This window comes from Epinephelus fuscoguttatus, linkage group LG12 (assembly GCF_011397635.1).
Source record: "Epinephelus fuscoguttatus linkage group LG12, E.fuscoguttatus.final_Chr_v1".
NCBI classification, from domain to species: Eukaryota; Metazoa; Chordata; class Actinopteri; order Perciformes; family Serranidae; genus Epinephelus; species Epinephelus fuscoguttatus.
In genome coordinates this window covers 22492201-22519480 of record NC_064763.1, presented here as the reverse complement: position 1 = coordinate 22519480, position 27280 = coordinate 22492201, and the positions used below count along the sequence as shown (strand labels likewise).

Sequence of the window (27280 nt, the reverse complement as noted above, 5' to 3'; positions counted from 1 at the left end):
GTTAAAACATTGACTGGTCTTGACCCTAAGGTGTTTGTCAGGGTGCAAAAGGGTGAACAGGAGTCAAGCAAACATTTTATAAGCTTGGTAAGGGATATCACCCAATCTTGATAAATAAGTGAGCACAGGGTTTGTTTGTTTTTATTTATGTGTGTTTTTTTGTTTATTATGGTATTTTTTTCCTTTTTTACATGCATATTTTAAACAAAAAAACAACAACAAAAAAACCCACTCGTGATGGCGTGTCACTTTCAAAATGGCTTTTCATTGTAATCCATTGCTGTCACCCACCTGTGCTCACTTATCAATCAAGATTGGGTGACACCCCCTACTAAAATTATAAAATGTTTGCTTGACCCCTGTCCACCCTTTTGCACCCTGATGAATGCCTTAGGGTCAAAACTGGTCTGTTTTAATGCTGTTCTTGCTACACGAATGAGTGCCTGAAGTTCATTTTTTCTTCCAACAATAAAAATACTGTTAAACTTTGTAAATACTCTCTGATCATTATTATTATTATTACTGGTAGTAATTTCAGGCAAAAATCATTTTTAGAAAATTTTGTGGTAAATTTCTACACTTGTCCAATAAACAACAGGCTACTGGGAAAAAGTGACACATAGTCCAACAGTGAGTCAGGCTTGTAGCCTTCAGACTCAGCCAATGCTTAATTTATCATATAAAGTAATCCTCCACAAGACCTGTGAACAGACTTTGATGTTCAAAATTGGTGGAATTCCCCTTTAAAGTGAGACCGACACACTGATTTTCTTTCATCTGTAACACCGTCCATATCTTGTTTGTCTTTTACCACATATTTTTTGTCCTCGTTATATTTTTATAGTATGTATATTTTCCATTTTTATCCAATTCTAATAATCAGTGATAAAAATGTGTGATTGGTTATTCAAGGTACATCACAACAATTTCACTCGCTTGTTTGGCACTCCAAAGAAAAAATCACCAACACAGCTCAGGTTATCTTCAGAGCAGCTGCTTTGGATCATGATCTCTGTCCTCTAATCCTGTCAAATTGAAACAACCAGCCAACCAAACTCTTTAAACCACGGATTGGCAAAGTGGTGAAGGAAATGTGCAATTGTAACTTCACTGAACGTCAGCACTACTGGTAAGCTGGTGACCTCTAGTGGTTCCATGTGACGTCTACTACTTCATTGAATAGCCGATGAATACAGTAAGATTTTGAGTTACTGTAAATTCAGATTCAGGGTCCAGGCAACCAGGGTTATGGGGATTGAATATTGGATGTTCAAGAGGGCATTGACCTTTGAACCACAAGGTTTTTCTGTTGCAAGGATGTTATTTATAAAATTATACTAGTCAAAATTAATACTTATTTTCTATGAGGTTGTTTAAGACTAAGTTAAGTGAATTATCTGAGTAAAGCCCACCATTACCATGCCCATTTTTTTTTCTTTTTGGTTTGAAGCATTAGTCTCTATCCTAATTTGACAGGGCTCTGGGTTTTACTCGGGTAACTTGATGAACCTGCTTCTCAGAACAAATTATAAACACACCTAACCTTTACCCATACCGGACTCTAAGTTGTCATGTATGATGCAGGCAGTCACATCAACTGGCTTCTCATAAACATTCAAACATAATGTTGATGAATTACTTGTCATTTCTAAAGGAAATAAAGAGCATCAGAGCAGCCAGCTCTGAATATTATGGACAGGAAATACCTGGTTTAGGGAACACTATGTGACTGTCTCTGAGGGGAGTTGGTCAGAAAAACGATGTTATATAATAATTGAAACCTTTGATTCTTAATTTTAACTGAAATATTAAAAAACACCAACTGTCCAACATTTGTTTACGAGGACATTACCCATAGAAATAAAGCAGAATTGTTAATGATCTGAATGTATAATAGTAACTGGATTTTAGCAGGGGAAAATCTGAAAACCCCTCAACTCTTAAAATGTTCACATTCCAAACAAATGTGCAAAAGAGGCAGAAAACATAATTTAATCTGTCATCTTTTATTAAGTAATGTTGTCATGTAAACCAAGTAAAACATGGCATCATTTATTGACCACCCCTCAGACGCAGGACCAAGTGGAGGGTTGACTCCTTCTGGATGTTGTAGTCAGAGAGTGTGCGGCCATCTTCCAGCTGCTTTCCAGCAAAGATCAGCCTCTGCTGGTCAGGGGGGATGCCCTCTTTGTCCTGGATCTTGGCCTTGACATTCTCAATGGTGTCGCTAGGCTCGACCTCCAGGGTGATGGTCTTGCCAGTGAGGGTCTTCACAAAAATCTGCATGCCACCCCTCAGACGCAGGACAAGATGGAGGGTGGATTCTTTCTGGATGTTGTAGTCAGAGAGGGTGCGGCCATCTTCCAGCTGTTTGCCAGCGAAGATCAACCTCTGCTGGTCGGGAGGAATGCCCTCTTTGTCCTGGATTTTGGCCTTGACGTTCTCAATGGTGTCGCTAGGCTCGACCTCCAGGGTGATGGTCTTGCCAGTCAGGGTCTTGACGAAGATCTGCATGCCTCCCCTCAGACGCAGGACAAGATGGAGGGTGGACTCCTTCTGGATGTTGTAGTCAGAGAGGGTGCGGCCATCTTCCAGCTGCTTTCCAGCAAAGATCAGCCTCTGCTGGTCAGGAGGGATGCCCTCTTTGTCCTGGATCTTGGCCTTGACATTCTCAATGGTGTCGCTGGGCTCGACCTCCAGGGTGATGGTCTTGCCAGTGAGGGTCTTCACAAAGATCTGCATGCTGGCACCTGTGAAAAATACAAATTCCAGGTTACTATTTTCCTTTAATGTGAAAAGGCCTACAGCAAAAGTTACCTTGTATAATCTAAAGATAAACAGTGTCAATTTATTGTGACCAGTCTACTATGAAATGGTGCCTCTTATTGTCAATATCTTTACACCTACGCTTTATTGTAAGGCCGTTTAGATCATTGCCTCTACCTGTCTGAGAAGGTATAACGTTACGGTAATTTTGAAGCAGCTTTTTTCATGTATTTTGAACAAGCAGCCGCCATTATTCGGGTCCCTATTTACCATTTTATTTATAAGTGAGCGGAATCCCACTGTATCACAAGAACATACTAGTGGCAAGCCGGTGTTTCGAGCACCAGCGCCATTTTAAAATAACGTATTGTTGTTTGCCTTCGTTTTGTTCCGCTAACGTTACCCGCTGATGGACGATGGAGCTAGAAATGTTGTACCATTGTTTCTAACGTTAGCTAATGTCTTGTACGCTATTGTTCAACTTGACGATTGATATAGAAAGTAATAAACATAAAGGGCATTGTCTTAAACGCAAGCTACGTCATATAAAGTACATTACTCATCTCAGAAACGTTATTTTGACGTTGAAAGCTAGCCTTTAGCTAGCCTTTACAGTCATTGTTTACGAAGCGGTTAGCTAACGGTAGCTGCTATAAAGGCACAAAGTCGACAGCTGTGACAATTTACGGAAGCTCTAAATCGATGGATAAACTACAAAAAGTATTGCGGATAATATATTTTTAAATAAATGGCTGTACTTACAAGTTATTTCGGTGTTACGTCCTCCTGTCCCCCAGTTACACCTCCTCTGACTGTACAGTTGCCAGGGGGACGGGAATATTTATACTGGAGCTACGTCATCGAGTTATATTCATCCGCACTTGGAAATAGTCCCCAATACTCTCTCTCTCTCTCTCTCTCTCTCTATAACGTTAGTTGCTCTAAAAGGAGTAGGAAGAAGTGTTCACTTAAATAATCCTACCCCCTTCTCAGTATTCAGGTATTCATGTGTCATGTAAAAAAGGAAAGTGTGAATAACTATCCCAAACTTATTTACAACTATTGATATAGACAAATAAACAAAAAAAGCATGTTCATGTTCATGTTCATGTTTCATGTTCATGTTTCATGAATACTTCGTCGCACAACCAATCTGATCCATACTGATGTTGGTGCACAAACAAACTACAAATAGTCATCCACTTTACCAGTAAATTACAGAATTCACAGTTTAAATACTCACTGTTCTTTAACATCATTACTGTCAGTATAAGCATATAAGCACAGATAGGCTCCCCACCTCCTACGACGGATCAATACACATACACACACTTTGTAGTTTTTTTTTTTCATCTCTTTGTAGTCGGAATGCATGTTGTTGTGTTTTTTTGTCTCTCTGTAGTCATTTTGTGTCTCTTTAGTGTTGTGTCTCTTTGATGTATTGGTTGTTTTGTGTCTCTTTGAGGTGATTTAGTCTCTTTTGTCATTTTGTGTCTCTTTGAGGTTATAAAGTGTCTTTTTTTAATCATTTTGTGTCTCTGTGGTTCTATTGTCCAATTGTGTGTGTGTGTGTTTGTGTATATATATATATATATATATATATATATACTCAAGTAAGAGTATTGTTACTTTAAAACAATATTACTCAAGTAAAAGTAAAAAGTATTTTGCATTAAAACTACTCTTAAAAGTACAATTTCTCCAAAAAGTTACTCAAGTAAATGTAACTGAGTAAATGTAACTAGTTACTACCCACCTCTGGTCTCTTTTGTTCGTTTTTTTTTTTCTGTTTGTGGTTGTTTTGCTCCTTTTGTGTTCGTTTTTTGTCTCTTTGTAGCAGTGTTGTTCTTTTTGAGGTAACTTAATGTCCCTTTTTCATTTTGTGTCTCTTTGGGGGTAATTTAGTGTCTCTTTTGTCATTTTGTGTTTCTTTGAGGTAATTTTGTGTCTCCTTGATGTAATTCTGTGTCTTTATTGGTCATTTTGTGTCTCTTTGTAGTAGTGTTGTTCTTTTTGAGGTAATTTTGTGTCTCTTTTGTCATTTTGTGTCTCTTTATGGTTGTTTTGCTCATTTTGTAATTATTTTGTGTCTCTTTGCAGTTCGTTTGCATCTCTTAGTGGTAATTGTGAATCTCTTCACAGTTGTTATGTATTTATTTGAGTGACATTTTGCAGGTTGGAGCCAAGGCCCCCCTTGAGACTTTGGGCCCCTGGACCTGTACCCAGTAGACCCATTCTGTAATCCTTCCATGCTCATGTATATATGTATATAAAAGAACCTGTTACATTTATTATCCCCTATTTATTCTAGTCCCCTTTGCACACTGCATAAGTGCACTACTGTAATACTGTTTACATTTTGTGTTGTACATACACTCACCAGCCATTTTATTAGATACACCTTGCTAGTACTGGGTTGGACCCCTATTTGCCTTCAGAACTGCCTTAACTCTTGGTGGCATAGATTCAACAAGGTGTTAGAAACATTCCTCAGAGATTTTGTCCATATTGACATGATAGCATCACACAGTTGCTGCAGATTTGTCGGCTGCACATCCATGATGCCAATCTCCCGTTCCACCACATCTCAAAGGTGCTCTGTTGGATTGAGATCTGGTGACTGTGGAGGCCATTGGAGTACAGTGAACTCATTGTCATGTTCAAGAAACCAGTTTGAGATGATTTGAGCTTTGTGACATGGTGCGTTATCCTGCTGGAAGTAGCCATCAGAAGATGGGTACACTGTGGTCATAAAGGGATGGACACGGTCAGCAACAATACTCAGGTAGGCTGTGGTGTTTAAACCATGCTCAGTTGGTACTAAGAGGCCCAAAGTGCACCAAGAAAATATCCCACACACCATTACACCACCACCAGCCTGAACTGTTGATACAAGGCAGGATGGATCCATGCTTTCATGTTATTTACACTAAATTCTGACCCTACCATCTGAATTGTTCAGCCTTTGTCCATGTTGTATCTGTGTATATACACAAAGAGACAAAAAAACTGACTTAAATTCCCTGGATGAGTGCACGTACAGTACTTGGCCATTAAAGCGGATCCTGATCTTTGGCAGGATAAACAGCCGACACCAGATAATCCAGATAACAGCGCTGAGCCAGTTTATCTTTGGATTAGAAGGTAAATACCATGGTACAATCTTGTGCCATCCATAATCCAGACTACTTTCTTCACTGGAGACTATAGTGGCACCCCTAACCTTAGCCTTGCAGGTGGGTTGAAATATTATTAATGCTTGGGGTGTCAGTTTCACTATATGCACAGAGTCATCACATTCAACTCATTCATGTTAGGCTGCACATTGAAAAACAAGCACTCCTTGTATGATTTATTTTTCTGCCACAGACTCCTGCTTATGTCTGCATGTTTTCCTGACCGTTTAACATGCAATGTGTATTTATGCTGTGCATGTGGAAACTAATCTCATGTGGCAAAACAAGACAATCTACAGTATGTTTGTACTGAAATCTGATAAGAATATGCTGCCCAGTTTGTTCTTGAGTCACCTTCTTCTGGTTTGTTTGCCTTTTCTCTATGTAACGCGTCAAAGTCTTGACAGTAGATGGCGCCACATCCTCATTAATAAGAATTTCTTCTTCCTTTTGAGGCTCTCAGTGACTCAGAACTGACCTCCAGCTATGTTAACTTCTTCAGGAGTTTCAGTTCATTCACTGAGTAGACACCTTTTTATAATCTACCCATCTTTCATCTCCACATCTACAAAGTGGATACATATATAAATACATATAGACCATTATATTAAAATCAGCTAGCTATAGGCAGCTCCTTGCTCATTCTATGGGATTTGACCTACTTGGAGATACTGTGCTTGACATAGAAACTACCTTATGAGCAATGGTGATTTGTGACAATGCAGGTTTGATTACTTTTCTACGCACTATGCTTCTCACATACATCATATAACTAAAGCAATGTTTTAATTGGTAGAAATTACATCCAGAATTGTGTGGTAGCTGTTGTTTATGGAGTATGAGGGAAATATTTCAACACCTTTGTTATTTAAGTTTTTAGTTATGTTGAGGAGATGTCAATGAACCAGAAACTGTTTCTGGACTGAAGCTTATCATAGCAATGTTCCAGCCATCACGTCAGCTTTCCGAGAATGAAACATTGAGTCTGGTTTTGTTCTTATCAATGAACTATATTAAACAGAGTATCTCTTGCTGTTACTCACACCCCAAGGTCATATTTTGAGACATCTAGCTAGCTGTGTCTCAACATTTACTTTTCCATTGTCATACAGCAATTTAAGGTCACTGCATTACCATGTTTGAGAAATCATGAGAAACATCACCTTCAGCTCAACCCTCTGCTATTTCCCCTACTACAGACTCAACAGTGTACTAAAGGTTTTATTATGGCCTTTCCTCCTTATTGCCATGTTTGCATGAAATGAAAATGTTTTACCCAGTTAGCTTCTACTTAGCTGATATTGTGTATCTAAACAGTGGATTTAAACCATGAATGAACGAACAACACCAGGAAATTCTGTTTAATCATTTATTAAGTGATGTATATATCTAACTTTTGGTCATGTAACGGTTAACACCTTTGTCATGTGTAACAACTTTATAACATGGCATGTATAGAATGTCATACACAGCACGTTAACTTTAGGGAAATAAGGTTAAGAACACGGAATCATAAAATGACATTACTGGCCACCCCTCAGACGCAGGACAAGATGGAGGGTGGACTCCTTCTGGATGTTGTAGTCAGAGAGGGTGCGGCCATCTTCCAGCTGCTTTCCAGCAAAGATCAGCCTCTGCTGGTCAGGGGGAATGCCTTCTTTGTCCTGGATTTTGGCCTTGACGTTCTCAATGGTGTCGCTGGGCTCGACCTCAAGGGTGATGGTCTTGCCAGTCAGGGTCTTGACGAAGATCTGCATGCCTCCCCTCAGACGCAGGACAAGATGGAGGGTGGACTCCTTCTGGATGTTGTAGTCAGAGAGGGTGCGGCCATCTTCCAGCTGCTTTCCAGCAAAGATCAGCCTCTGCTGGTCAGGGGGAATGCCCTCTTTGTCCTGGATCTTGGCCTTCACGTTCTCAATGGTGTCGCTGGGCTCAACCTCAAGGGTGATGGTCTTGCCAGTGAGGGTCTTCACGAAGATCTGCATGCCTCCCCTCAGACGCAGGACAAGATGGAGGGTGGACTCCTTCTGGATGTTGTAGTCAGAGAGGGTGCGGCCATCTTCCAGCTGCTTGCCAGCAAAGATCAGACGCTGCTGGTCAGGGGGGATGCCCTCTTTGTCCTGGATCTTGGCCTTAACGTTTTCAATTGTGTCACTGGGCTCAACTTCCAAGGTGATGGTTTTGCCAGTCAGGGTCTTGACGAAGATCTGCATGCCTCCCCTCAGACGCAGGACAAGATGGAGGGTGGACTCCTTCTGGATGTTGTAGTCGGAGAGGGTGCGGCCATCTTCCAGCTGTTTGCCGGCAAAGATCAACCTCTGCTGGTCAGGGGGGATGCCCTCTTTGTCCTGAATCTTGGCCTTCACGTTCTCAATGGTGTCACTGGGCTCGACCTCCAAGGTGATGGTCTTGCCAGTCAGGGTCTTGACAAAGATCTGCATGCCTCCCCTCAGACGCAGGACAAGATGAAGCGTGGATTCTTTCTGGATGTTGTAGTCGGAGAGGGTGCGGCCATCTTCCAGCTGCTTGCCAGCAAAGATCAGACGCTGCTGGTCAGGGGGGATGCCCTCTTTGTCCTGAATCTTGGCCTTCACATTCTCAATGGTGTCACTGGGCTCGACCTCCAGGGTGATGGTCTTGCCAGTCAGGGTCTTGACAAAGATCTGCATGCCTCCCCTCAGACGCAGGACAAGATGGAGGGTGGATTCTTTCTGGATGTTATAGTCAGAGAGGGTGCGGCCATCCTCCAGCTGTTTGCCGGCAAAGATCAACCTCTGCTGGTCGGGGGGAATGCCTTCCTTGTCCTGGATTTTGGCTTTGACATTCTCAATGGTGTCGCTGGGCTCGACCTCAAGTGTGATGGTCTTGCCAGTGAGGGTCTTCACAAAGATCTGCATGCTGGCACCTATGTAAAATTGAGATACATAAAACCAGGATTTAGAATAAATTCAGTGTGGTAAAACAGTTCATATAAAACTGCTGCGCTTTAACATTAAAGTTTCAAATATGGTAACTAAATACATAACCTGGAACCCCTGGAACTAATTACCCGTTCAATTCGTGAAACATAGAGCTAGTATTACCTCTACAATAGGCTAATGGCTCAAATGAGAATGGCATCCCTTATGACGAACACCTTTTTAGAAAATCCTAAAAAAAAATTAGAATATCAATCTGACGCACTTAACTATCGGCAGCCCAGAAGCCATTCCAGCCCGAGCGCCATTTTGAGATCTTATTGACCTTCCTTTTGTTCAGCTAACGTTACTCGCTAATGGACGATACTGGAAATGTTGAGTCATTGCTAAAGCTAACATTAGCCAACCATGAAATCAACTACGGACTGATCGACGCCGAAACTCGGTAACAACCTGTATTGACTTATAAAATAATAAAGCTTAACCGTTCGCCTTTACTTGAAGATTTAACGTCAATTTAAGGCAGACCGAGTCATTGTTAATGTTAGCTACGATTCACTTGAGCGAAACTGTAAAGCAACGTCACCAAACAACCGACTTTAAAAACAGAACAAGCTCAAATTGTAACAACGATATATCTTGGGAAGAGGATAAAATGTGTACTTACTTCAGAGAACTGCAGTCTATAGTTTAATGATTAAAGTGAAAAGCTGCGATTTCTTCTTCTCGTCTTCCGCTGTGGAACTATACTGCAGTACAGCCTAACACTGAAATATATACCGGTCTCTGCATACGTCATCTTTTAATATCCATCCGCACTCGAAAATAGTCCCCACTGCTCCGAACCGCAGTATATCAATGTACGTTATTTATTTTCTCACACTATTATTTCATTTAATAAACTAACGTTTACTTATGAATGTTTTATTAAAAATGTGTATGCTTGAAAACTATATTTTGACATTTCCCAGGCGGCGGAGTGATATCTCCCTGCCCAACGGCTCTGGCTCTAGAATTTGCTAGAACACGGTAGCAACAGAAACCGTCCCCGAGCTTCTGATTGGACCGAGTGATTGTTTGTTTGGCCAGCGATTGGTTGCCGTGTCACAGTAAGTAATGTTTGATGACTACGATAACATTTATGAATATGTGATTATAACACAGCTCTAATCAAGACCTAAATAGATAAAGTCTTGTGTAATTCCAGGCTGTACTGTAGCCTTATGACACACACAAGGACTCTTCCCATCTTCCCCTTTTCTGTAATACAGAATATCATACCCACTGTCATATCAGGAAGTCACGAAGCCTGTAAATGACTGTGCATTTGTGTGACACGCCAGAGGCACATGTGCAGACAGTAATTCTGTTGATCTCCATCAAACGTGCCTGTTAACAGATGGAAACGTGTTTGGTAAACGTGTCCCACCAGCTGCTGTGACAGCAGGGTGAGGTCTTTGAGGTAAAGAAGACGACAGCACTGCAAACTGACCTCCTTTACCCTGCTTGTTTCATTTCATTTTCACTTGCAATCAGATTTCACATCACACAGATCATCTAAATAAAGAAGACACAGTGCAATATGTAATTGGATCAGCTGATTTTGCTGATGCTTGTTATCTGGCCATGACCACAGGCTGTGTGGTCATGACCTAAATACTGAAACAAGTGATGTTTGAGACCTAATGAGGCCACATTTGGTTTGCCCTAAAGATAAACAGTTGCTTATTTATACTGCTTCAAGTCTGCACGTGACATTTGGGCTCGTTTTAGTCTAGGTGTAATTTTAATTAAAAGTTAAGTTGTTGTAGAGTGGGGCGGCCTTTCCCTGCTTATCAGGATTTACTGTACTTAAATGTGCATGGCAGGAATTTAAAAAAAACATTCACAAGCACAAGTTGAGCGGGCCTTTTATATTATGTTTTCTGACTAGACACAAAATAAATGTTTCTTGCTGTGTAGGTATATTATTTTCATGGCTCAAGCTAAGACCAGTTCATATGATGAAATGTTATGTTAGTTTCTGTCCTCCTTGTTAATATTTTTGAGTAATATATCCCAAAGTGTAATGGTAAAGAAGAATTTTATTGTATAATTTACAGGTAAAGGAGTCGTCTTTTCCCAGTGAGTGTGAGTCATTTACAATGCCTGGCATGTTGTCAAGGTGATTAAACACATGAAGCATCTGAGATTTAGGTCTGCAGTCTCCCAAATTGGCCATGGGAACCAACGCAGCACTGTGGAGAGCTATTAAAAACAGGTTCAAATACTGACCAGTGATTTGCCTCCCCACTTTTAGCTGCCACCATTATTTCAACAAGCCACAGCACTGTAAAATAAATCACAGAGCCAAAGCTCTGATGAGGGTCTGTAGCCCACTGGGATCCTATTTTAAGGTCATAGATATGATTCAGCTGGGAGTCTTAATATATGTATTTAGGTCACATCATTCCCTCCCGCACCCTGTCATATGACACCCAACCCGTGATGCAGTACGCAAGTGCTTTCCAACACAGAGCTGGGCGTCTGCCGGCTGAACTAGTTCAACCCCTGAGGAATGTGTTTGTGCAAGTCTGCAGTACTTTGCCCTGCCCCTTGCTTGGAATAATTATCGACGGCCTCAAAGTGTTCCAGGAAAAGCAGTCTTCCAACAGGACGCAGGCCGAGCTGAGTACTGTGGGAGCTGACACTATTACCACATGAAAAACAAGTGATTTTCTTAGAGGTGCCTACCTTTGAATTTAAATCACATATTCAGTGAGCACATGAATAGCTGTGAATGTGTCAAAAGCAGAGAGGCTTTTAATGTAAATGTGACTCTTATCAGTGAAGGACTTTGACTGGGGTCATTGTGTTTTTTCCAGCAGGGTGACTGGACCTGTTTTTGGGTGGGACGCTCAGTTTCACGTCAGCAGGTTTCACAACAAGTGTGTTAAACCGGTTTCAGCAGAGCTTCAGTTGACTGGTAAATACATTCCTTATTGTTTTCTTGTCGACATCAAAGTGACTAAGTAAGTTCTTACCATATCAGTAACTCAATATAGACACATGTATTCATCCTGATGGTTTGTTACTTTCTTGCCAGAATGGATCTGGTGAAACATACAGGCGGCTGCCACTGTGGGGCTGTTAGGTTTGAAGTCCTACATTCCCCAGATCTCCATGTTTTCCACTGCAAGTACGGATATTAAATTCTATCATATTGTCTGTCATAAATGTAAATAACAAATTTGGTTGTCCAAGACGTGTTATTTTAAATTTAAAATAAGTTTGTAGTCCTCTGCCAAAAAATAAAAATAATCCTGGCACAGAAGCTCTGAAGCTATGAACATTTTTAAAGGGTGACTTTGGTATTTTTTCAACCTTGACCCTATTTTCCTGAGTTGAATTGAGGCAGCCACAAAACAGGCCTCAGTGTAACCACTCAGGGTGTGTTTCCGCTGTCAATAAACGTCCACTAAAAGTGCTTGGTTTTGTCACTGACAGGCTCAGATTGCTATTGTAAGTGTCTGACAACATTATGGAAAGTATATCTACAGAGAAATATCTTTTGGTCAGAGAATTAAATCAAATATTTAACCAGAAACAGCCCAGAAATTGCCATCTCCAAACCCACCAGACTCCATTTAAATAAACAGTACTTTACTTAAAGTTGACAAAAACAAAATGAAATTCACAAAAGCCATCTTGGTCATTCTTTCACTGTTCCAACAATCACCAACTCTGGTTTGGTTGAAATAAACTCATAATTCAGACAGTTACATGTAAAAATATGCTGACTTTATACATGCTAAAGTTACTGTTTTTATAAATGGAATCTGGTGGGTTTGGCGATGGCGATTTTGGGGCTGTTTCTTCTTAAATAAAAGGATCCTTCTCTTCAACAAAAAGATATATCTCTGTACGGATTCTTTCCATAATGTTGTCTGAGTCATCTTATAATAACAATTTGAGCCTGTCAGTGGCAAAAATATGCGCCTTTAGTGGACATACATTGATGTCGCATTTTTCCAAGTGGTTACGTTGCATTGACAGTTTAACATCTGCTGGCTGCAGCGCTCTTGCTCAATGGTGGACCAGTTTCAAAAAATGTTGTTGCCATTAGTCATGTAGACACAAAGACCCGGCAACATAGGGTCCAGGTTGAAAAATACTTAAATTACCCTTTACAGTAAGTTTGGCTTTAAAAAAAAATCTTGTAGTAGAGCAGGTGTCTAATGTGCAAAGGCTTACCACAGCATCCGTGGTTTCCATTCCAACCCACGGGCCTTTGCTGTGTCATCACCCTCTCTCTCTTTCCCTTTCATGCTATATTTGTCCTATTAAATGAAAGAAAAAGCAAAAAGACCCCCAAAAATGATCTTAAACGCATTTGGAACAATATTTTGTTACTTGTACACTTTGAAGCAAACTAATATAAACTGATTCATGTCTGTTTCTCCAGCTGTAGCATCTGCACAAAGAAACAAAACCATCATTTCATTGTTCCAAAACATCACTTCACACTCTTACAGGTATTAAACTCAAGCAAACATTTTGATTCAACTGAACTTACATAATCATAAGAGTATTTTTAAGTGAATGATTTTTTTTCTCTCTCTCCAGGGGTCAGATAATCTGACCACGTACACGTTCAACACTCACGTTGCTAAACACACCTTCTGTAAAACGTGTGGAGTTCAAAGTTTCTACACTCCACGCTCCAACCCTGATGGATATGGTATGACTGTTAGCTGCTGACACAAGACAGTCACAGTGTTCTCATGTGTTGTAAACTTACATCCCTCTGTGTTGATGCCACGCTACCTCTGCTGTGTTTACTCCAAACAAACCGCTCCAGTCTGCTCTTTATTGCTTTTGTTTATGGTATTTGCATATTCAGATAACAAAATCAGGACACCACCATTTTGTTTTATTAAGGCGGTAAAGCCAAGTCGTCAGTGAAATGTGCTGCACAGTGGTGGAATGTAACTAAGTATATTTACGCAAGTACTTAAGTACAAATTTCAAGGTACTTGTACTTTACTTGAGTCTTTCCATTTTATGCAACTTTATACTTCTCCTCCACCACATCTCAGAGGTAAATATTTTACTTTTTACTGCACTACATTTGTCTGACAGCCTTAGTTATGTTTCAGATTATAATTTTTCATACACTTGATGTCCAGTGAAAAACACGTATCTCCAGACAGCCTAGTCACCAGAAGAAAATATTGGCAATTGTACGTTTTTGCAAACCACGCATACGTTACATTTGCATGTTTTGTACATATCAACATATGAACTGACTTAAGTAAGATGCCTGCCAAGATCACAGTGTAAGACTTTTTGTTTTTTAGCGAGTCATTGCTGTATTTCCAGCGGGTTTTTATTTTTATCGATCAGCTTCTCCAGCTGATTCAACTGTGTATTTTAAACCAGTGGTTCCCAACTGGTAAAGCCACGGGGGCCAGATTTCTCCTTAGTCATTTGCTCAAGGTTCACAGAGCTTAATATATTCAGCGCCATACTTGTGTTTGGCCATGTCTCAAGCTAGTTTGCGGTCTCTGCTAGGTAACTGTTCGTTATTCACTCACTTTACAGCAGGAGACTGCACTTCAAAGTAAAAGCTCTGTGCTGGAAATTTACTGTACTTAAAAATAAAGTGTGTTTTCTACAAAAATGACTTGATAGCAAATCACTTGCGGTCCATTCAGAATGGAGGAACCACTGTTTGTAACCCAAAACATGTTCATTTCCTAACCATAACCAAGTGGTTTTTGTGCCTAAACATAACCGCACATTAACCACATTGATGAAAATTTGAGTTTTAACGTCACGTTTTAACATATCTGCTACACAATAACATGCCAATGTAACGAATCTGTGGTTTGCAAAAAAATGCACAGTGCCATTTTTTCTAGCAATTCAGTCGCTCCAGATATGTTGATATTGAAATTTAGTTATAAACTGAAGGATGAGGTGTTCCTTCATGTGTTGAGAAAACTCTGAAACTGAAAACAGGGCTGTTTATCTGACACCATGAAATCTTTTTAGATGCATGGCTCTCACAGGACAGCCACACTGCAAACACATGATGATCTTATAGAATATCATGCTTTGCTGTAGATTAAACTGCACAGCTTTTACTTGTAGTGCAGTATTCTCACAGTAGCCTTACTTAAGGATGTGATTACTTGTTTCACCACCGGTGCTGGACACAATGGTCTGTTTTGTTCATGTGTAACTAATCAAGATGACCTTCACTGCTGTTGTTTTCTCTCCAGGGGTTGCGCCACACTGTCTGGACCCAGGTACAGTCCACAGTGTCACAGAGGAGAAGTTTTGTGGGGAGAAATGGGAGGAAAGCATGCAAGCTCACAAGAGCATCAGAGACATGTCTAAACCTACAACACAGACACAAAATAACACCACTGCGATGTAAGAATCTTTTTAATCTGGAAACTGTACAGTGTTTTCAACAAATCTTTGACAATATAACTAAAAACAGCTCAACTGTTTCAAACCATAGTGTTGTTTTTATACAGTGTAATGACAATAAAGATGTTTCACTAGCAAACACACAAGTTTCTTTTTAATTTCAAAATTATTCTCCTCTTTATTTACGGAGAGAGCTTAGAAAAAATGTCAGGCTACTTTAGCCAATAGAGAACTGAATAAGTCTTTGTTTAGTGAGCAAAAACAGCTCCTCACATTTGTAAACAGCTCACTGCTACCACAGTAATCGAGTAGTTAGGAAGCGTAACAGGGTAACAATCAGTGCATCTGGGTGACACAGACTTAAGGAGCAGTGTGTAGGATTTAGTGGCATCTGACAGTGAAGATCGCAGATTGCAACGAGCTGAAACTTCTCCCGTGTGCCAAGCGTGAACTCTCTCGGTTAGGATTCCTCCAGTGTTCATTGCTCAGGAGGTTTTTACTGGAAGCTGAATCATCTGCAGAGGTGTCTTCCTCTCAAAAACAAATGGACCCAGTGGACCCCACGATCTAGAGCCAGTGGTTGGTTTGTCTGTTCTGGGCTACTGTAGTAACAATGAGGACCTGCTCCCTATGTCGATATAAACAGCTCATTCTAAGGCAACGAAAATGCAAAGCTTATTATTTTAAGATGATCATACAATAAAGAAAACATTATATTTTATTCCATCTCTGCCAGCATATCCCCCTAAATCCTACATTCTGGACCTTTAATAGATCTTTAGGTTCTTTGGTCCTTGTGGGATAATTTGGAATGTGTTGATGAACATGTACCGAGAGAAGGTGATGTAGAGGTAACGGAACCACAGGAGTTGAGAGCGGTGACAAAACATGGCGTCCTGGAAAAAAAGACAAGGGTTGTTTGAGGTTATCAGCCAATAACCTGTTATTGTGAGATCACAGGTAACAGCAAACAGTAAAATCTCTGCCTAGTGTAAATAAAAATAAGCTCAAAAAGTAAGGAAATTTGTGTTTGGTAGATTATTTCTTTGTTGTAACAGTGCTTCTTGGCAATAAATCTTATACTTTCCCTTGTAAATGGTGCCACATTTGTAAGGAACATGCATTTGTGAATATGAGCAGCAGAGCTGAGTATGTGGGTTGCGCCCATGAAAAATTTGCCAAATCTCCTCTGCCAATGCCAAACAGCTTTTTTTCGTTGGCTGACTTGCCACAAATGCTGGTTAAAGAATGGGATGCCATCCCACAGCAATGTGTGACCAGGCTGGTGGCCAGCATGAGGAGGAGGCGCCAGGCGTTTGTGACTTAGTATGGTTCTTCCACACGCTACGGAGGCTCCTGTTTGTTAAATGAATAAATTGTTAAATTGCCAATATGTCTTGTTTATTCAGACTTCAATCATCCAATGCACCAAACAACACCAAACAAGAGTGAACAGCAAAAAAAAGCTGTTTGGCATGGGCGCAACCTACATACTCAACTCTGCTGCTCATCCCACAAATGCATGTTCTTTACAAATGTGGCACCATTTACAAGGGAAAGTTTAAGATTTATTGCCAAGAAGCATTGTTACAACAAAGAGATAATCTACCAAACACAAATCTCCTCACTTTTGTGCTTAGTTTACATGTATTTCTTTATATAGCGTTAGCCTGATGAGACAAATTCAGTCCTCAACTCCTCGCTTTGCTGTAGCGTCTCTTTATTTACACACTTAATCTCCACTCTTGCTTCCTCAGCACTTACACTGTAAATAGCCGTACTACAATGTGCCGAACACGAGTGCCCTATAATAGCAGACAGTGACATGTATTGCCAACAAACTGTCCATTTCAAGGCTGACCTTTGCTCGCCTGTAGCCCTGTGAGCCTATAATGCAGCGGAGGCCTGAGGGCAGCAGCCAGCTGACAGGAAGCTCCAAGAAGGAGATGTACTTCCTGAGGAGGCCAACGGTCACCAGGGAGAGCAAACAGCAGTCTGCGAGGACAGACAGAGACCCAGTTAGATGTTAATATATTAATCGTTCACTATAGCAGCAGTAGACTTTTAACTAGGCCACTGTCGCAGGTTATTCAGTTTCACATATTTTAATGTGAAGCAACCTCATGTCTAAGTATAGACCATAGAAATATTTATTTATGTTGTATAGTTCATCTATGCACTACGATGTCAGTCAACCATTAGGTGAAAGGCTGACCCCATGCCACACTTAGAATGACAGAAGTAAACGTACATAAACAAATTACATTTAAAAAATAACCACTTTAATAAAATAAATTGCTTTAATTATTCTATTAATTACTCTATTTATTTGTTTTACTATTTCATTTTAAATTGTTCTTATTTATATTATTATTTGATAAAAATAATATTTTTTGATTAAAAAAATATTTATTTTGATTATTTTTTCAAATTGATTTAAGGATTGTCAAATTTCTTCTTTATTCATGTATGTATTAATAACACATTATTTTCCCTTTGCATTTTTTACCTATTTATTTCCCCCAAATTATTAATTTTTTGTATTATTTTCAGTATACATTTAAATAAATAATGAACAGATAAAAGGGAGAATTAAATAGGAAAGTAAATAAATAGGGGCAAGGTAAATAAAAAAGCAAATAAAAACAGAAATATCAGCTTATGTCAAATTATATCAGTTAATGCATACATTTATTTTTAATATTATTTTTGATACATTTAATGGCATGTTAATTCAATAAATTGCTTTAATTTGCTTAATGTATTAATTCTTCTATTTATTAATTTTATTATTTCATTTTACCTTTTACTTATTTACATTAAAACGTTTTTTTTTAAAGACTTATTTTTATTTGGTTTACAATAGTCAATTTTTAAAATTCATTTATGTTAATTACTCATGTAAAAAGGCAAATAAATAAAAAAAAAATTGAAACAGAAATATCAACTTATGTCAAATTATATCGATTAATGCCTCCATTTATTTTTAACATTATTTTTTGTACATTTAATTGTATAATAATTTATTTATGGAGGCATTTATTTATTTATGTATAATCTTGGCATTTTCTGTCATCTATACACATCAGCAACATATAATAATGTTTCTTTTTCACACTTTAGATTGTTCCTCCTGTGCAGCATTTGTGATGTAGGTTATGTGAATTAAGAACATGAGAACGACTTGTTCTACTGTATGGGAGTTGAAGCGTCTGTGTGAGATATTAGTATTGTCAGTAAAATGAAAGAAAGACTGGATAAAGCACAACAAAAATATGGCATCATATTATAGAGCACAGACTGTCATATGGTGCTGAAGGTTTCACCTCTGATCCTTGTCATGCAGCAGGAGTTTGTGGGGCCTTAAAGCTGCTGCTAATGAGCAGGCGTCCTGCTGTACAGCCAGGTGAAGAGGCTTATTACAATCACGTTGGGCCTAATTCTCTCCTGCCGTCTCGACTAGAGGCTGCGATCAGACCAGTCCAACAGGTGAGGTATAAATGCGTGGTAATAAATAACCAGTGAGTGTGATTAATGACGCAGCTTTCCTGCTCACTGCAGGCTAAGGCAAACTGACGTCTAGGATAAAGTGTGTGTTTGCCTCAGGAGAGATGATAATGTCTTCCTGGAGTTCAACAGCACAGTGCAACCGTTAAGATCTCACATATGATTAACTACACAGAACTGCTATGCTGGTTTCTTATCAGTTCAAACTTTAATGTGCTCTGTGGCTTTGAGCCTGTTGTAACATGTTGCTCCCGCTCTGTCCTACTTTTCCTTTCACATTACCTGTCAGCATCATCATAAGAACTTTCCAGAAGCAACCAAAAGTTCAGACTAGAACTGCAGTCAGTTGATTGTTTCATTGACAGAAAAATAATCGGCAACCTGAAGGTTTTAGACTCTGGATCAGTGTCTCTTCATGTCTGTCAGAGATTATGGAATTCTCTGTATTGTAGTCACTGTGGGTTTTATTGCTGAATGATGATTATTTATTGAGATTAACACTTTAACAACGATGAGTATGGCTGGCTGGCCTAACAGCAGCCAAAAAACAGGATTTTGTATTTCTTTACACTGACATTTTGTGTCTTGCATTTAGCATTTTTTGTCCTCCTCTTTTAATGTTATCTGAACTTTAGCTTAGTTTTGTCATGCTTATGTTTTGGTAATAATATAATAATAATCTTCATTTATAAATTCATTTCAAAACAGAGTTACAAAGTGCTTTACATGTCTAAGTAAAACAGACAAGACGTGAAAACAACAACTTTTAAAAGAACTGATAAAAACACTTTAGTGAGTAAAAAGAGAGGAAATAAAAGACAGTTTAAATTAACTTAAAATTCAAGTAAAATCAGGAAAGGCTCTCCGATAAAGTCTGTTTTATGAAGGGACTTAAAAGAGATCACTGACTTAGCCGACCTGATTTCCTTGGGCAGACTTCCAGAGCCTCGAGGCCCTGACAGCGAATGCTCTGTCCCCTTTAGTTTTCAGCCGAGCCTCTGGAATAGACAAAAGACCTCTGCTGCCCGAGGATCTCAAAGTATGTCCTGGCATGTACGTTACTAAGAGGTCAGAGAATTAGCTGGTAGGACTGTTTCTCTCTCTGTTGCTATGTTGCCTTCTGAGTATCCCGTTTCTGCTTTTGTGTTGTCAGCTAACTCAGTTTATAAAGGTGCAATATAAATAAAGTTATTATTGTGATTATTATTTGTCGTAGAAACAACAGTGACTGCTTACTTTTCAGGATATTCTCTGCATGAAAGTGTTGAAAAAACACACAGTGCAAAACAAAATCATTTAAATTTTAGTTAAAGCTGTTGAAAGCATAAAGCTGCTACTAACTTGCCAAGTTTGTTCTCCTCTGTATGCATGTCTTATATAATCAACAAAATATTGATCAACAATTATTTCCAGGGGCCGGCTGCACAAAACACCCTTAAGTCTTCTCCTTAGGGTTTCCTTAAAATGTTCACCTAAGTATTTATGTTTTTCTCCTTGTCATGCTCTTATAGTTCAGGAATCCCTGAAATGTTGCACAAAAGACCATGTTAAGGTACCTCTGATTATATTTTAACTGCAACATGACAAGGTTTATGGTGATAAATGAAAAAACTAACACACTCTGAAAAGAGTCTTCTGCGACCAGGAGAACCTAATGGATATGCGTTCGATTTGACTTAATTCATTTTTGTTGCTTCTTCCTACAATCGTTTTCTGGTGTTTAAGGATCAGATTTACTTTGTAGGATGTGCTTTCTATGATTGTATTCCTCCAGAAGTATAATCTTCTCGTCCTCTGACCAATATGATTTTCTTGTCTTCTTTTCTTTTGCCATTTTTTCACTATCTAACTCTAAGTCAACTTTGTGAGTCCAAGCAGACAAATAATCTCTGTGGATACTTGTACCACTATAAAATCTCTTTCAATGCAGTAAATAAGTTTTCCCTTAACGAAGGAAACCTTTTAAGGGATTCTGTGCAACTGTGTGAGTCCCTCAGCTGAGGAGAAATTGAGCCTTAGGTTACACACTTAAAGAGAAATCTTAAGATGTTTTGTGCATATTTGCTTTGTAAATGAATGATTTGCTGCTATTCTTGGTCTCACATTATAGTAAATTCAGCATCTTTGCATTTGGAAATGTCGGACAAAACAGGACATTTGCTGAAGTCACTTTAGGCTGTAGGACACTGCAACAGGCTTTTCTCACTGTTTTCTAATGTTTTGCGACCAAACTAGAGTTTGTGATATCCAACTGGCCTCATGCTGCCACCAGCAGACCAAAATGTATAGAGGAGACATAAGGCTCATGCAGTCCCTCTTGAACAGAAGAGGGCGCCGTACATTCACAAAATACCCACTGTGAGCCAGTGTTTACAACACCTAATGCAGACTGGAGAGGTGGTGCTGCTCGAGAGAAAGTTGTCCTTGTCTGGTCTGATTGTGAAGCAGTTTGTATCTTTAATTTAAAATTCTACGTAATGCTTAATAATTAATGCAACTTATGTACTCAATGTCAACATACTTCACATATCTAGTTGAAACTGTTTGCACTTGAAGAACTCGGACCAAGGTCACAAAATCCAACCTGTGATACATTAGTCCGAATTTCCAAGATATAAAACCTCTTCAACGTTTTCGTTGTATCACACCTACCGTTGGGTACTTGTCCAGTGGATGCAAGATGGCTGGGAAGCAAAGTGAAGACAAGAACAATGTTACTCACTGAACATGGCAACTGTTGTCAAACATGATACATTTTACTGACAGTATTTATGATGGCAACCTCTATAAAAAATGGCCACGGTGTGATGTTTCTACCGAACTAAAGCTGGTTTTAAATACTGATAAAAATTAAGGTTATGCATCTCTCAAATGCTGGGAAGAAGCCTGTGAACACTCTCGGTGTTATTACTGCTCAGGGAAAGAAGTCAGAGGTCGTCACTTGTTACAAATATCTCGGTATTTGACTTGATGATGTGATGAGGTCTCTCTGCCTGACTTTAAAGCTCTAATAACTACAAGGATGAATAAATCAGTTGGTTCTTGCCATTGTGCGTAGGTGTTGTAATATTTCTACATATTATTGTATATCTTTTATATTTTTTATTGTGTGGTTGTTTGGTTGTAAACGCTATTAAACAATTAAAGGAGCACTTCATCCACAAAATGACCATTTGTGTATCGATTACTGGCCATGTGTTATGTTGAATTTGTGATGAAAACTGTTTTACTTGCATGCCTCCATGGTGAACGAAGAATCCAAAAACAGAAAATTCCTTATGTTTTGAAGTCACAGGGGTCCACGTTTAATAACAGCAAAACTATATCAAAACATCCCTTTACAAACTCTCACACAAGTCGCAGAGTATAATCCAAGTCTCATTCATCCAGTCATATGCTCAGAACTTCCCAAACAGACCGCCTTTTCCAATGGGGAACTGAATTTAAAGTAAACTTATCTATGCTCTCTTCAAAGGCAGACTCCATTGACAAAAACAGTAATTTTACCTCACTGAACACAAAAGTTGCTGGTCTACCTCTGCCTCGATCAGTTAGTTTGTGTTATTGTGTGATTTTGGTGAATCCGAACTAACCTCTTTTAAACACTTAAGTCACACAATAACATAAACAAACTAAAGCCTGCTCTATGGTGGGGTGCTTGACGCTTTTGATAAGTGTTTCTTGACAGAAATCTTTCTTTCAAGAGAATTTTGTTTTGTTGTGGACATTAACTGAACCAAAATATTTTCAATGTCAGTACCAAGGAGGGAAATCAAAAGTGCTCATATCATTCAATGTATATACAATGTTCAACATAAAGAATTTTCTCCATTTTGGGATTGTTAGTTCACTGTAGAGACATGCAAGACATTCACCCAGTGTTACATTGAATCTGTGAAGAAAACTTTGTTTAACTGATATACAAATGGTCATTTGGGGGGTGAAGTTTTCCTTTAAAATGTTGACAAAACCACAACCCAACGTCAAACCTATGAGATCTAGAGCGCAGTGAAACTAGTGCACACCCCCTGTGGGTTCCAGCCCAATGGGAATCATGAGATGTGATTTGAAGAGCTCACATCTTATCAACAGATGAGGCCCACAGATTGACGGAGGGCCATACAGGCTCAGTGAGGGAAAAGACCATGACTAACACGGCAGACAATTATCGCTGCAATATGGGGATAGCAGCATACACTTCATAGTGAAAAACACTTTTTTTAAAAAAAAAAAACCAAAAAAAAAAAACCAACAGTCTGATGCAACTCGCTTGGTTGGCCTCTCCAAACCAGAGCTGCCCTCCCACCTCACCACTTCAGGGACAGGATTTACTGCTGCTCTCTGGGAGCAGAGCCGAGTGCCTCTGAGGACTCTGTTTGGATGACCTCTCAGCTATGTAACAGGCCGATTCTAAAAAACATGCTGTGTATGTGTGTGTGTGTGTGTGTGTGTGTCTTTGTGGGGAAACATTTGGAAAGATGGATGTTGATGTGTGCCGAAATGTTCTGCATTTTCCTGGACAGTGTTTTATGACTGTGGAGTGGGCTGGTTTCTGTGTGTAAGCCACATAATATCCCAGAGCATGGCATCTATAAGTTGAGGGATTAAAAAAACCCCTGTTTTTCTGATGGCAGAGCCTTAAAGTTCAGTCGGTACCTGACAGCTTTATGGATGGCTACGTGATTGGCATGGCCACTCACTCCGCTCCCATCGAAGGTCAGCACCTGAAACAACAAAATGTCTCATTGTGAGTGGGTGAAAAGCCAGATTCTGGGTATCTAAAATTGAATTTAAATAAATGGTGGCAAAAGATTTTTCTTGGGTTAGTGGACGGGTTTCGCTGTCTGACTGTGGAGCTGCTTGGCAGCCGACAACTGATATTTAAAAGCCTTTTTCTGAGTGCATGCTTGCACACCAGAGGAAGCAAGTGAAAAAAATCAGGTCAAAGGGAACGAAAAAGTGCTTGACTAAAGACTTGGCATTTTGCTACGCTCAGGCGTTTCCTACCATGACTGTGTCTTTGCAATCAAGCATACGTTTAAGCTCCCGACCACCACATGTTGGAAGCAACTAGTGAACTTTCTCTTAATTCTTGCTGGCTTGTACTTTTAAAAGCAAGGGAATGGCACAGTGTCAGACCAATGAAACAATGTTTTTCAGTTCAAGAGCAGGAGAAGTGAACTACTTTCACATCTAAATGTTTATCTCTGTATGTTTTTGCTTCATATTCACAAGAGAGGACATGATTCTCTTGTCTAGTTTTTAGTCTGGCGGCATATTTGGCTGCTGAGCCTGACAGGATGGGAGGAGACGGTGTGTTTGTTTGTCGTCTTTGATTTTAAAAAAAAAATATATTAATTATTTTTGTTTGCCAAATTTGCTGTTTGTCGGAGCTATTTTTACTCTTGTTGAGATAGACCGGATGAAAATTCTTTGATTCTAAATTAACCACATTCCCATTAGCTAATAGTGCGGAACTGCACCGGAGCTGATAAGCATCTCTGTGTAAACACAGACGTCGAATCCAAACTTTCTACTGCAGCAGAGGCCATTTCCCCCTCAATTATCATGGAGGTTCAAAATACGGTCTGAGGTGGACGTAAAGAGACGGCGGCTGACAGGGTTATTACGCAGACCGCAGTGAATCTGGGATAATGAGCGAGGGGAGCTGCGGTGCCAAAACATATGGTCAAAACAGAGCAAAACAATACATGGGTTTGTACAAAAGGAAATTGTGTGTTAACATCAAACAGGAAATGACAGAAAAACGAGTGCTTTGACAGGCAAGAGCAGAGCTGGGTGTACCATGTTGAAGGAGTGAGCTCGTATGTGATTCACAATCAGAGACGAGACCAGTGAGACGCTCCATTCTGCTCTGGGATCGTCTGGAAGTTTTCTGGAGGGGGAAAAAAAGACTAGTTATCTTCCTAGTAAAACTACAACAGTGTTTTGCTGAGAAACAGCAGCACATTGTGTCTGTATTATAATCTCACTGTCAGTGAAAGCCAGTTCCACACAATATAAGTAAGCATGCTGGTGTTTCTTAGGCTGAGCAGTCCTATTTCTGCAGTGCAGATTTAACCCAGCGTTTGAAAAAGGGCTGTTATGGAATGCAAACACGGGGGAGTGCTGGGAAGTCCGGAGGTTAAGGGTCAGACGGCCCTTAGCATCATCTAAAACTGCAGCCTGGAGACAACACGGAGTGTACATCAAACATCGCACTTGGCCAGCTCGAGCTCTTGGCCTACTAAACATGCATAGATTCATTTTCTGGCACAAATAACAGCAGACTTTTTTTTCTCTCTCTACAGTTGTTCAGCAGCACCCTTGAACTCAAGAAAAATCAGCTGCAAAAAAGATGAGTTGGGCCAACGCAGTTCACATAAAAACACAAACTCCTGAGGGCTGCATCTGAAGCAGAGTGGATCCAGTTTGTTCACCAGTTCTGATTTCTCTGATTTATGTAGATGACAACCAAGAACTGACAGGACTGCATGACAGCTTGAAACTGATCTTCCTGCTTATATCCTCCGTTTGAGATAGTTATGTCAAAGTTAAAGTCTTCTACTACTTTCTTTTTTATATTGGGGGAAAAACAAATGCACATGTCCCAAATATTGAGGGGGACGTGTGTGGCTGGAGGAGAACATGGGTGTGACAGTGCATGCACGCATGTATATTAGAGCAGTGATTTCCAACTGGTGGGTCACAGGCTCATTCTGAATGGACCACGAGTGACTTGCAAACTTGTCAGGTTTGTTAAAAATACACTTTATTTTGAAGTACAGTGAATTTTCAGCACAGAGCTTTTATTTCGAAGTACCGTTTCCTGCTGTAAAATGAGTGAATAGCGGACAGCTACGTGAGAGAGGCAGCAAACTAGCTTGACAACACGGCCAAACTCAAGTATGACGCTGAATGTATTAAACTGTGTGGACCTTGAACTAATGACTAAGGAGAAATCTGGACCAGTTGGGAACCACTGTATTAGAGAATAAGAATGAAGCAGTTAACAGTTTCATAATAAACTGCAGTGAAAGTCCTGACAATTAGCATTACCATTTCAAATTTTAATTATCATTAAAACTGTGTTTGATTACTGCACCTTGAAAAACTTGAGGTAAATACTATCCAGCAACAACTAAAGTTAGGTACACTCTCCCTGATGCAGTGGAGAGCTGTAAGTTGGAATCAGGCCCGCAGCCACTGCAGCAAGGACAAGGCCTTTATACGTGGGGAGCTGCTCTACCAGGTGAGCTACTGGGCGCCCCCAGATCCGCTCTGTTTTTTGAGATTGGTTTGTATGGCAGGTGGTGCAGTGGTTAGCATTGTCGCCTCATGGGTAAGAGGGTTCCCAGTTTGAATCCAGGGTGGGGAAGCCCTTCTGTGTGGAGTTTGCATTTTCTCCTGATGTCAGCGTGGGTTTTCTCTGGGTACTCCGGCTTCCTCCCACAGTCCAAAGACATGCAGGTTAATTGGTAAATAGTTGTGTGTCTCTATGTGTCAGCCCTGTGATAGTCTGGTGACCTGTCCAGGGTGTACCCTGCCTCTCGCCCAATGTCAGCTGGGATAGGCTCCAGCACCCCTGCGACCCCCGACAGGATAAGTGGTTACGGAAAATGAATGAATGAGGTTGGTGTGTATGCAGCTATACTTTGCAGAGTCTCTTTTATTGTTAGCTGAGCAGCCTCTTGTTGGTGCTGCTGGATAAGATATTAACAGATAACCTGACAATGAAAATTCACCACAATCAACTTAATGTGTTTTTAATCCACAATAAAGTTGCATACACAGAAGGCAGTGACAGCAGTGAAGAAGGTCCCTGACCCAAAGCTGGCTAATTACAAATATCCGTGTGTGCAGATGTTCTTTTCATTCCCCGTAAAACTTGGTGATTTTAGTGTGTGTATCAGTAGTTTTTGAACATTTTCAGCACATTTTAACAATACTGTGATAATTGTGTTGTTTCATCTATAACATGTAGGTATATATAAGTGCATTAAGTGGGGGTAGGTGAGTGGGGGTGTGTCAACAGTTGTTCCCCTCCCCTTTGCTGCTAACAATGAGCCAGGACAGTTGAGCTGGTAGAGGGAAGTGATGGATTAGGCCACAAATCTATTGGCTGCCAGTGATGTGAGGGTCAGGCTTTGGTGCAAGGGGTGGAGGGGTGGGGGTCGGCTGTGTCACAGGGAGGAGGAGCAGAGGGTTGGGGTTCAGAGGTAGTTTAAAACGGTCTGTCATCAAGTGAATGATACTAGTGACACATCATAAGAGCTGTGTGTGTGTGTGTGTGTGTGTGTGTGTTTTGTTTTTCAGAGTAGGATGGTGCAGTGACAATGGTTCTTATCTAAACCAATGTTCAGTGATGGAGGAAGTACTCAGATCTTTACTTAAGTAAAATTACTAATACCATACTGTGGAAAAAAAGTCCTGCATTGAAAATATAAGATTATTATGACTCATGCATTAATGTCAAAGTAAAATTTTACTGTT

The 27280-nt window shown here is 39.9% G+C and overlaps 3 protein-coding genes across 28 annotated transcripts in view; 1 reads left to right on the top strand and 2 right to left on the bottom strand.

Moving 5' to 3' along the window:
* Nucleotides 1-1987: 1987 nt before the first annotated feature.
* On the bottom strand, nucleotides 1988-9650 carry ubb (ubiquitin B). 23 transcript variants are annotated; one of them, XM_049592846.1, is made up of 4 exons: nucleotides 9528-9650; nucleotides 8564-8847; nucleotides 7880-8335; nucleotides 1988-2694 (listed from the first exon to the last, which is right to left on the bottom strand). In XM_049592846.1, the coding sequence occupies exons 2-4, from the start codon at nucleotides 8837-8839 to the stop codon at nucleotides 2053-2055; spliced, it is 1374 nt and encodes a 457-aa protein (XP_049448803.1). In that variant the 5' UTR covers nucleotides 8840-8847; nucleotides 9528-9650; the 3' UTR covers nucleotides 1988-2052. The 23 variants fall into 23 exon arrangements, with proteins under 23 accessions (XP_049448803.1, XP_049448808.1, XP_049448816.1 ...); XM_049592851.1 differs by having other exon boundaries at nucleotides 1988-2617; nucleotides 8259-8335; XM_049592859.1 differs by having other exon boundaries at nucleotides 1988-2389; nucleotides 8259-8335.
* Nucleotides 9651-9766: 116 nt separating this feature from the next.
* On the top strand, nucleotides 9767-25308 carry cenpv (centromere protein V). 2 transcript variants are annotated; one of them, XM_049592872.1, is made up of 8 exons: nucleotides 9767-9969; nucleotides 10963-11585; nucleotides 11725-11825; nucleotides 11946-12038; nucleotides 13305-13374; nucleotides 13466-13580; nucleotides 15127-15280; nucleotides 18627-18936. In XM_049592872.1, exons 4-8 carry the CDS (start codon nucleotides 11947-11949, stop codon nucleotides 18688-18690), a joined length of 495 nt encoding a protein of 164 aa, XP_049448829.1. In that variant the 5' UTR covers nucleotides 9767-9969; nucleotides 10963-11585; nucleotides 11725-11825; nucleotide 11946; the 3' UTR covers nucleotides 18691-18936. The 2 variants fall into 2 exon arrangements, with proteins under 2 accessions (XP_049448829.1, XP_049448827.1); XM_049592870.1 differs by lacking the exons at nucleotides 10963-11585; nucleotides 18627-18936 and adding an exon at nucleotides 25099-25308.
* pigl (phosphatidylinositol glycan anchor biosynthesis, class L) overlaps nucleotides 15287-27280 on the bottom strand; it is a 25863-nt gene continuing 13869 nt past the window's right edge. For 2 of the 3 annotated variants that reach the window (XM_049592869.1, XM_049592867.1), the window contains exons 3-7: nucleotides 24593-24683; nucleotides 23444-23511; nucleotides 21440-21471; nucleotides 17142-17275; nucleotides 15287-16176 (exon numbers count right to left, since the gene is read on the bottom strand). In XM_049592869.1, coding sequence (XP_049448826.1) covers nucleotides 16048-16176; nucleotides 17142-17275; nucleotides 21440-21471; nucleotides 23444-23511; nucleotides 24593-24683 — 454 coding nt within the window. In that variant the 3' untranslated portion in view covers nucleotides 15287-16047. The remainder of the gene's footprint in view (nucleotides 16177-17141; nucleotides 17276-21439; nucleotides 21472-23443; nucleotides 23512-24592; nucleotides 24684-27280) is intronic. The other variant, XM_049592868.1, reaches the window with a different exon arrangement.